We start from the raw sequence: 10,802 nt of genomic DNA, 5'->3' as shown, positions 1-10,802 counted from the left end.
AAAAATCAAAGCCAAACTCTTTCCTAGGCCGTCTCTGTTTCCATAGCCTGCTTTGCTGGCTTAGGTCTGACCAGGCAAAACTGTTTCTTAACTTGTTTTCCAGAATCAGAGGAAAGTTTAACATAACAAAATTTTATAGCTCTTGCCCAGTAACATATATTACTTTAGAAAAATAAAAACACCTTTCCCTTATCATGCATTATTCTTTTACATGTACAATTTTCCTGACGTATTGAAGTAATATTCCATGGTTTGCTATGACTTGGAGGTTTATGGCCCTTCTGAGGCAGATCAGACTAAACATAATTCATTCATAGCTACTTAGTGCTCAGGGAAATAAACCCCTGAACTTAAATAACTATGGTGTGACCTCCGTAAAATATTATTTATGGTTTGAAAACTACTATTATGTAGATATCAAGATGTGCCAAATGTTATAAACCAAACATCAGCCGGCAAATGGGACCACTAGTATGCCATTTATTTTTGCTTTTCTTTCTGGATATTTCTCTACAAATGCTATTTTCATTTAAATGGTTTCTGGAGTAATTATCTGGCAGAGGAAAGCAGTGTTCATTTACATTTTATTATAGAATACTACAGTAAGTAAAAAATTCTCCTCTATAAAGAAGCACCACAAAAATATAAACATTCCATTAACTTTTTGCAGTTTAGTAGGAGAGACACTGAGGACTTTTGAGTATAAAGTAACTGTCCCTTCTATCAATGAATTAATGTAACCCATCTGCTATTCATTGCTGCAAATTAGTTTATGGAGGAAAACCCGACTGCACATGTAAGTTATCCAAATGGGAACTCTAAGCTTAGACTTTGGCACTGTTAAAAATATACGCGCCTTCACGACACTCCTTACTGTAACATTTTCAAAAGTTTAGGGTGTCATCTTTGTTTCCTCAGTGATTTCCTATGCATTTAATGATATTGTAAGAAATAATCTGTTCAGTGGTAGTAAAGTAATGGAATCACAATTATTTCCTAATAATCATTCATTTGAAGACCTACCACAGGCTAGTCACTCAGCTTGGCGTTGACAGTCATAAAGACAGATGAGATGAAAAAATCTTCAGTGCTCGGAGAACTAACAGTTTGAATATGGAGGTATATAACCAAATAAGCAATTTCTAGACAATGCATCAAGTGCTGTGAGGAAGGAATAAGCACAAAGGGAAGACAAGGCTGAGGGCAGAGAGTGGAAGGGCAAAGATGGCTTGTGGAGGACTTCACAGAGCCAATGACCCAAACACTGAGCAGGGTCTTGAGGATGACTGGGACACATTCTGATGGTCAAGTGGACATGCAAGATGAGGATGGGAAAAGACATGAGAAGATGCTGGGCTCAGGCCCCTTCAAATCATTCAATATAGCTGGAATCTGGTAGAGCCTTGGAGGAAGAAGGCATGAAGATTCAGAGCGAGGCCAACCATGAAGGCCTTGTAGGCCCTGCTTAAGGAGCTTAGACTTTCTCCTGCAGGCTGTGTGTGGACGTGAGAGAGTTGAAGTTGAGGGTCATGTGATGAGATCTGTGTTTTGGCTAGCTCCTTGTGGTTAGGATGTGGAAAATAAACTAGAGCCCAATTAGCAGGCTCCTCCAGCTTCCAGATGGAAAATAACAAAGTCCTGGGCCAGGGCAGTGACAGAGAGAGACTTGATTGAATGTGCATTTGGGATCTAGAAGCAACAGGCTCTGATAACTAGCTGGATGTGGGAAGAAACAGAGGGAGGAGCCAAGGAGGCAGTTCAGGTTTGGGGCTTGGATAACTGAGTGGGACCGATGAGTCATTTTCAGCATCTGGGGCTATTCCTGGAAGAATGGGTTTGGAGGAAAGGTCAGTGGGTTTCCTGCTGACCACGTGGAGCTTATGCTATTTGTAGGACATTTAGGCGTATCCCAGAGGCAGCTAGATGTGTGAGTTTGGAGAGAAGTTAGAATTGCAGGTAGAGATTATACCATTTACTTATATGATGGTCAATAATGTTTTTAAAGATTCATGAAAGGGAGTGAACAAATGAGCTAAGTTGCCTCCTAATGGTACAAATGATACCATCATTCAGTTACTTACAAATTACATTGAAATATCAAGTCTTCAGCCCTAAAGCCCTGTAGGTAAAAACAAAAAGCAAAGAGTAAAAAAAAGTGTTTTCCATTCTGTATTTGGGCTTCCCTGGTGGCTCCACTGATAAGGAATCTGCCTGCAATGCAGGAGACCCGGGTTTGACCCTGGATCAGGAAGATCCCCTGGAGAAGGGAATAGCTACCCTCTCCAGTATTCTTGCCTGGAGAATTCCATGGACAGAGGAGCCTGGTGGGCTATAGTCCATGGGGTCTCAAAAAGTCAGACACAACTAACACTTTCACACACTTTCACATTTTGTCATTTGGGTTTTCCCTGGTGGCTCAGTGGTAAAGAATTTTCTGGTGGCTCCTGTCCGCAATGCAGGAGATTCGGGTTCTATCCCTGGATCAGGAAGATCTCCTGGAGAAGGAAATGACACCGCACTCTAGTATTCTTGCCTGGGAAATCCCATGGACAGAGGAATCTGGCAGGCTATAGTCCATGGGGTTGCAAAAGAGCCGGAAATGATTTAGCAACTAAACAACAACAACATTCTGTCATTTACTATGAGTAGGAAGTGATGGAGCTCTCATTTTGGATTCTTTAATAAAAATGGAATATGTCTTTAACATTAAAATCATAGCAAGACTTCATCAAGTCTTCCTTTGAGAATATTCAAGTGCCCCCATTGAAATGACTATGACTGCCTCATCCAGAGGCTGTGCTTTTGTTGTAGAACACTGCTTTTATTGACTTTTGAACAAAATTGAGCAAAATAGAATGAATTTCTCCCTCATCAGTCTTGATGACTTTCTAAAACCTCATGCATTTTGATGGTTAAAATTAATGAAACTGTATAATAGTGTTAAGCACCTTGGACTTTCAGAACAACGGCCTTTTAGAAGAACAAAGTATCATAATTAATGACACATCATTCACAGTTTTCATCAGTAATGTAAGGTTTCAGCCACTTTAATAGGAATTCAGTTAAGAACTCAATGCAGAGAGAAAGGCTATTAGAGGAGGTGCTTTACAGTAATATCTTTTGCTTCTAAGGAAGAAGGTAAATCACACTAAAACTCATCAAAAAGACAAGCTGAGAGGTTCAGAAGGAGGTGAGCTACCATCCACTTACTGAATTTCTCCAAGGTTTGTCATCAGTGAAGTCACTGGTGGGCTCTGCCCTCTGCAGTGGGTTCCAGTCACAGCCAAGTCTCCCCCTTCTGGACACCCTGCTTCATGCTCCAAACTGCACCTTTTTTTTTTTTTTTTTTCTTTCGTTTCTCCTCTTGCTCCACACCCCCAGTCTATGTTAGGTTTCACTGCCTCGGGGTCTTCATTGTGCTATGCTGAGCTGCTCAGCCAAGTGCATAAATAAAGAAAAGACACCTTGCTGTGGTGAACTAATTTACATCATTACCACTAACAGTGAGAATTATAACGCCAGGTGGCAAACCAGTGGGGAAGTATTTTTCCCTGAATACACGTTGTTAGTCTTATCAAAGAAACCATGGGGGATGGTAGTATATAGTGAGTCAACAACTGTTTGTAATTTTTGCAAATTCTTTACACAAAAATACTACTCTTGGGTAAAATCTCTCTGGGAACTTAATATATTTCAGTCAGATTCACTGAATGACTTTCTTAATGACACTTTATGTGACTGCTTTTGTTAGAGGGAAATTATGAGAAATTCTCCTGGGGGGGAAAAATTGAAGTTAAAAAAATTCAATTTTGTCATCTAAATCAGTCAGCTATGTTTTATCTGTGGGAAAAAATCTAGGGTGCAAAGAAATGCCTGATGAAAATAAAGGAAGAGGGCGTTTACTATTATTACAGTTACTTGTACACAGTAACTGATATACCCAGGGGCATATAAGGAATTGATTACATTACAGCTCTACCAATAACTCTGAGAGTTTGCTCAAGACTTTTGAGATCCCCAATGACGAGAAGCGGGCACAGATACCATGATGCAGAAAGGGTTGTGGTTATATAGTGTGAAGTGGTACTTATTACTAAAGAAAATATCAGACTGTTTTTCTGTCTCTGATTTGAAACAACTGTCTAGTCCTTGAATTGTTGACTTGATTCTGGAGATTCTTGGAAAGTCTTTCTTGTTACATTTTTCTGTACTGGGAGTTCCCGCCAACCACATTAGTTTCTCTTTTGTTTGTGGTTTACTTTACAAAGTAGATCAAAGCACATTTTCAGTCCAGTCGTTGAGGTTCACTTTTCAGTCTCATTCCAGACAACACAGCTTTAGCTAGGAAGCATTTACTGGACAACATGAGACTTCAAACCCAGCTAGAATCCAGAGATACTAAATAAAACGCTACAGTGCAGGAAAATGTTTCATCTTTTGTTTTCAAAGTTTCTGAAGTTTTGTAGTCCAAAATACCGAATAAATAACTGTAATTTAGAATTTGGGTAAAATGCAGAAATGGAGAAGTAAGATTGCTGCAGTCACACTCTTTAGTAACTTAATACTAAATATTATTAAAAATTGACCACATTTTACTAAATTCAAACAACAGTCAAGGATTGTCTGATTCATACTACATGTTGATATTGATGTAAGTTCAAATTCTGTGTTAGGAAGTTAACACTGAAAGATTGAGTTCATTTGAGCTTTATTCTGAAAGATGATTTTCTTGCTGCAGTATAAATCTGCTAATAACAAATGAGCAAAGTGGATGGTAGCTGGTAACTTTAAACGTTTGTGGCTTTAAGATCATAGTTCAAAAGGATTAAGCAAATGTGATAACAAAGGCAACACAAATATAACCTTTATTCTCTTTCAAAAACCCAAAGAGGACCTGGAACCATATTCATTGATTTAATCAGAATACCTTTAATTTTGTAGACTCACTTAAAATTTTATAGCGATGAATACTGTAAAAATGATAGTAATATACATGGTTCTTCTCAACTAAGTAGTAAAAAAAATGTGGTAAATTATAAAGAAGCAACTACTTGATCAAAAACTCATGATAAATAAAAATTACTCTACATATATATGATCATATATACACAGCCTAAAACAACACTACAAAATCTGACAGTAAAACTGTGTCATATTCAGGAGTTGGGAAGCCAACATACTGGGATTATAATATATTTTTTGGTTTATGTAAATACTGGGACAGAATCTCTTAAGTCACAACTGTTCCAGAAGATCCAACAGATGTCAGCGAACATGCATGTTGTCTATGTCTATTATTTTTCAAAGAACCAGAAGAATAAAATAAAATTAATATAAATTATTCAGTACAATTCAATATTTCTGTGACTCAATTAAAACAAAAAAACAAAAAACTTCAAAGTATTGCCCTGCCTTATGCCGCTGCTGCTGCTAAGTCGCTTCAGTCGTGTCTGACTCTGTGCAACCCCGTAGATGGCAGCCCACCAGGCTCTCCCGTCCCTGGGATTCTCCAGGCAAGAACACTGGCAAGAGCAAAAACTGTAGTCACTGGAAAGTAGCCATAATAGAGAACAGGCACTAAGGGTTCTGACAGAACACCGAGTAACTGTTTGCTTTCAGCAAATAAACTTGTGCAGATGATCTCACTTTTTAAAGTTCTTTTGCCATAAAAGGGTTTTTAAAAATTCTATTATCTTACAGTAACTTTATATATCAATATATTAAAATGAGTTTAGAGTAGTCAAAGTTTAACATTATCTCAATGGTTCAAATAATTTTTGAGTCTAGTTTACATAAGACTAGTTTCTTAGCATTCACTTCAACATATTATTAAAAACAAACATGGTTCATTTGAGAACATTAACTTTTTTTAGACACAAAGGAAAAGGTATGAACAACATAAGCATAAAAAAATCACTAAGCATAAAAAATCATTTAGATGACAAGACTGAGTCACAATATGACTTTAGGAAAAACATTTTCCCTCTAAGGTCCCCTCCAGCTATCTGATTCTAAGGTTAAAACCTTCCCACTGAATTGTACAGACTGACCTGACATTTTCAAGTCTCTACACAGTACCTGGCCAAAAAAAAAAAAAAAAAAAATTCAATTTCTTGCACTAAAATATCAAATGAATTGTTGCAAACCCTGCTCTGCAAATCTGTATGCCAACTAGCTGTTTTCACTACTCTGCATGTTACAGAGAGCTTCCTATGTTCAAGGAGGAGCGAGATCAAACTTGGAACATTATGCTTGTCACTGCCCCTGGGAAAAGATGACCACCTGAAAACCTGAACGGGCAGTGATGGAGTCACACCTAGCCTCAGACATATAAGGAAATAGGCAACAGTATCCTACTTGCTCCCTGGTTCAGGGCACTGATTCCCTTGAGGGAATACAGGAGGAATCTCCAGATGGGTTTGTTAAAACTGCAGCTTCGAGGGTCTCACTAAAGCCTTAATGTGTCAGAATTTCTGGGGATGGGGCCTTCTAATCTATCTACATTTTAAAACAGTATGTTCTCCTCCACTTCTCCATGCCTCTGCTGGTTATTTGTAGGCTTCACTCTCTACACTTACCCCCACCCCCAAGAAAAGAAAACCACTGTACTACAGTGGTTAAAGCTCTAGCTTCAGAGTCAGAATCAGAACCAGGAGCCAATGAGTAGCTGTTAGATCTCGAAAGAGTTCTTTAACATCTACAGGTCTGTCTCTTCATCAGATGGAGTTTGAATAAGAATGTATAAGCAAGCGTCCATTCCTCGCTCAAAGAACCTAACATGTCCACTCGTGAAAGAGATGGGGGAAATTTGTAGGAATGTCTCGCTCTAGCAGTTCAAACACCCTAAAAGAGCCTGGAAGCGCCTGATCAGGTGTCAATTTCTCTCTCTCTGGTCCCCTCATCCACAATAGGAGGCAGTGTGAGGCGAAGCTGGAATTGGGTGACAGTCGAGAGGGAGAAGCCTAAAGAAGTTTGCAAGAGTTTTGGCAAGGAGCAGAAAGGGTACTTTGAAAGCAGGAATCACTCGTCGTCCTCCTCGTCGTCGTTCTGGTCCTGGTAGCGAATGTAGACGACCAGCATGACAAAGCCCACGAAGATGCAGAGGGAGCCGACCAGCAGGTAGGCGATGCCCAGGAATGGATTCTTGCCGCCCATCCACGAGATGCTGCTGAAGATGAGGCGTTTGTGGCCGCTGAAGACGCGCACCGGATAGTTGTAGGTGATGTTGACGCGGTAGGCGCCCCGCGGCAGCCCGGCCGAGTAGTTGCCCTGGCGGATGCGCGCGTACAGCTTGCGGAACGTGGGCAGCGCAGCGGTGCGCATCCACACCACGAAGTCCTGGTTGATGAAGCCGGTGTTGTTGGGGTCGGGGCTCAGCTCGTAGACCGGCCGGTGCCAGTTGGGCGGGGGCGCGGTGCCCCGGAAGGCCAGCGCCAGGCTGCCGTTCACCAGCGGCGGGTTGCGGAACTTGACGTGGTAGTCGGTCCACCAAGCGATGCCGGTGCGGTCGAGCGGCACCTCGACGTACGGCCCGTTGGGCTGGCGCTGGTGCCACAGCGAGAAGGAGTCGTTGAAGAGGCTGTTGGCGATGGCGCCGCAGGGCGCGATGGGCAGGCCGGCCGCGCTGTACTGGTAGGGGGCGCACTCGTTGACCGGGTGGCGCAGCGAGCTCGGCAGCCCGCTCAGCTGCGAGTCGTCGCGGGACACGCCGTAGCGCCGGTTGTTCTGGTAGAAATTGGTCAGCTCGTAGTAGAGGTACACGGGGCCCTGGAAGAGCTCGGGCAGCGAGAAGTACCAGGCGCACGAGCAGGGGGGCGGCGGCGCGCGGCCCTGGCCGGCCGTGGCGCACACCGAGCAGTTGCCGGTACCCGGGTCGCCGGTGTAGTCGTACGCGAGCTCCTTGATGCCGTTGGAGGAGTAGTAGAGGCCCAGGCCCAGGCCGATGAAGGCCAGGCCGGCGCAGAAGAAGAGCGGCAGCGCGATGCTGGCCGACAGCAGCGGGTGCCAGGCGGGGAGGCGCTGCTGCGTGAACGCGGTGTTGTCCGGCTGGTGGGCGCCCCGGGCGGTGGCGCTCCAGGTCATGGCGCCGCGCGGACCCACGGAGGGGCGCTCGGGTGCTGCGGCCCGGCGGGGTGCCTCGCCCTCCGCGCTGGGCGAGCCTGGGGCTACTCCCGGGGCGGTTTCCGCTGGCTCAGGTGACTTCTGGCCCCGGCCCGGCCTCAGGCCCCTGCACAGGTGAGTCTTGGTACCAGGTTCTTCTGGCGGTGGCTGGATCCCCTCAGTTCCGCCTCGGCCCAGGTGCTCGACCGGCTCCGCCCCTGCGGGTAATCGCGAGCCGCGCCCCGCCTCTTCTGGGGTGAGTAGGGCGGGCGTTCCCTTCCCTCACCTGGCGGACCCAGGGTTCGCTTGTCCTCTCGATTCAGGTGGGTCCGGACGCCAGCTCCTCCTCCTCGAGGTGAGTGGCGGCCCCAGGCTGCTTCTGAGTGGCTCCTACCTTGCTCAGGTACTTCTTCCCTTCCGCTTTCTATGTGACCAGAGTGCCTGGGCCAGTCTTGCCCGAAATGATAGAAGCTGCAGCTTCTAGCACAAAGTTCCACTGAGGGATCGCATCGTGCGTCCTGGAGCCTTGAAGTTTACAGGTAATTAATCCTCTTATCTAAAAGGCGGGAAAAGTGTCTCTAGCGACTCTTTGTAGGTTAATTTAAGGACCCTTTTCAGTTATCTTTCAGGGATAAATGTTAATGTCCGAAGAATCGCACTGTAGTAAATCTGTTTGGAAATCCATGCCTGCATTCAAATTCTAGCCTTTTTTTTTTTTTTTTAAAGGGAAAATGATTTTCCAGCTAGGTGCCCCAATCTGGCTGTAGAACTAAAAAAAGTGAAAAGTTCTCTAAATATAAAATGACACTTAAAACAGAGAATTAAAGATGCAAGAGGTTCAGAGCCTTTAAATATCTCTAGCTGGTGGAGAAACCGCACAAACAGAAAAATGCACTTACATGTAATTTCTTTCTCTTTTCAGATTATTTGCCTGACTGGGGGAAAAAAAAGCCTTATCCAAAGTACCAAAAGACCTACTGCTATCCACAGTCAAGGATGTTATGACTTTTGGCCTAAGGAGGTGAACTACAAGGATTTGTATTTCTTACTGCAGAGAAAACTCAAATTAGTTCTGAACATTGCTTGGGATTCCAGCTTTTATATCTAGGTTGGTACAATATACACAAGAAGGTGTCAGGCCATTTCAACTTTGTGCTAAATCCTTCTTGGGTATTGAGGTGTTTCTGTCTCTCTTCCTGCTCATAAAATGCAAATAACTTAAATATTTTCTATATTACAGTTCTGCACCTAGAATAATATATCACATTCTGGAGTCAATTGAAATTTGGAAAGTTAGAATACTTGCTAAATTAAACAACAGGATTTTGTTTGTTTGTATATATATATTTTTTCTTTTTTTTTTATTTTTCTTAACTCCAAAAATATTTTGTATTGGGGTATAGCCAATTAACAATGTTGTGATAATTTCAGGTGAGCAGTGAAGGAAACTCAGTCATACATATACATATATCCATTCTCTCCCAAACCCCATCCCATCCAGGCTGACACATAACTGAGCAGAGTTCTGTGTGCTATACAATAGGCTTTTGTTGGTTATCCATTTTAAATATGGCAGTGTGTACATGACCTTTTCAAAGTCCCTAACTATCCCTTCCCCACTGCAACCATGAGTTCATTTTCTGTGAGTCTTTTTCTGTTTTATAATTTCATTTGTATCATTTCTTTTTAGATTCCACATATAAAGGATGTTATATGATATTTCTCCTTGTCTGTCTGACTTACTTCACTTAGTATTACACTCTTTTAAGTCCATCCATGTTGCTGCAAGTGGCCTTATTTCATTCTTTTTAATGGCTGAGTAGTATTCCATTGTATTTATATACCATGTCTTTATCCATTCCTCTGTTGATGGACATTGAAGTTGTTTCCATATCTTGGTCATTGTAAACAGTGTGCAATGAACATTGGGGTGTATATATCTTTTCAGGCCTTGTTTTTCTCTGGATACATGCTCAGGAGTGGAATTGCAGGGTCGTATTGCAGGGTCGTATGGTGGCTCTATTTTTAGTTTTTAAGAAACCTGCATACTGTTCTCCATAGTGACTGTACCAATTTACATTCCCACCAACAGTATAGGAGGGTTCCCTTCTCTCCACACCCTCTCCAGCATTTGACGTTTGTGGATATTTTGATAGTAGCCACTCTAACTGGTGTGAGGTGATATCTCATTGTAGCTTTGATTTGCATTTTTCAAATAAGTGGTGATTTTGAACATCTTTTCATGTGCCTATTGGCCATCTGTACATCCTCTTTAGAGAACTGTCTATTCATGTCCTCTGCCCATTTTTTGAGCAGATGTTTGTTTTGATGCTATTAAGTGTCATAAGCTGTTTGTAAGTTTTGGAGACTAATCCCTTATCAGTCACATCATTTGCAAGTACTTTCTCCCAATCTGTGTGTTGTATTTTTGTTTTGTTTCCCTGATAGCTCAGTTGGTAAAGAATTTGCCTGCAATGCATGAGACACTGGTTCAGTTCCTGGGTTAGGAAGATCTACTGGAGAAGGGATAGGCTACCCACTCCAGTATTCCTGGGCTTCCCTTGTGGCTCAGCTGGTAAAGAATCTGCCTGCAATGCGGGAGACCCTGGGTTCAATCCCTGGGTTGGAAAGATTACCTGGAGAGGAAGCGGTGTACCTACTCCAGTATTCTGGCCTGGAGAATTCCATGGACTATATAGTCT

The 10,802-nt window shown here is 42.8% G+C and overlaps 1 protein-coding gene across 1 annotated transcript; it reads right to left on the bottom strand.

Annotated features, from left to right (window-relative positions):
- TMEM30B (transmembrane protein 30B) lies at positions 4,692-8,193 on the bottom strand. Its single transcript, XM_005685946.3, has one exon. It carries the CDS (start codon positions 8,080-8,082, stop codon positions 7,021-7,023), a length of 1,062 nt encoding a protein of 353 aa, XP_005686003.2. The 5' UTR covers positions 8,083-8,193; the 3' UTR covers positions 4,692-7,020.

This window comes from Capra hircus, chromosome 10 (genome assembly GCF_001704415.2).
Source record: "Capra hircus breed San Clemente chromosome 10, ASM170441v1, whole genome shotgun sequence".
Taxonomy (NCBI): Eukaryota; Metazoa; Chordata; class Mammalia; order Artiodactyla; family Bovidae; genus Capra; species Capra hircus.
Note: the sequence above shows the minus strand (reverse complement) of the source record. Positions and strands in the feature narration are given on the sequence as shown.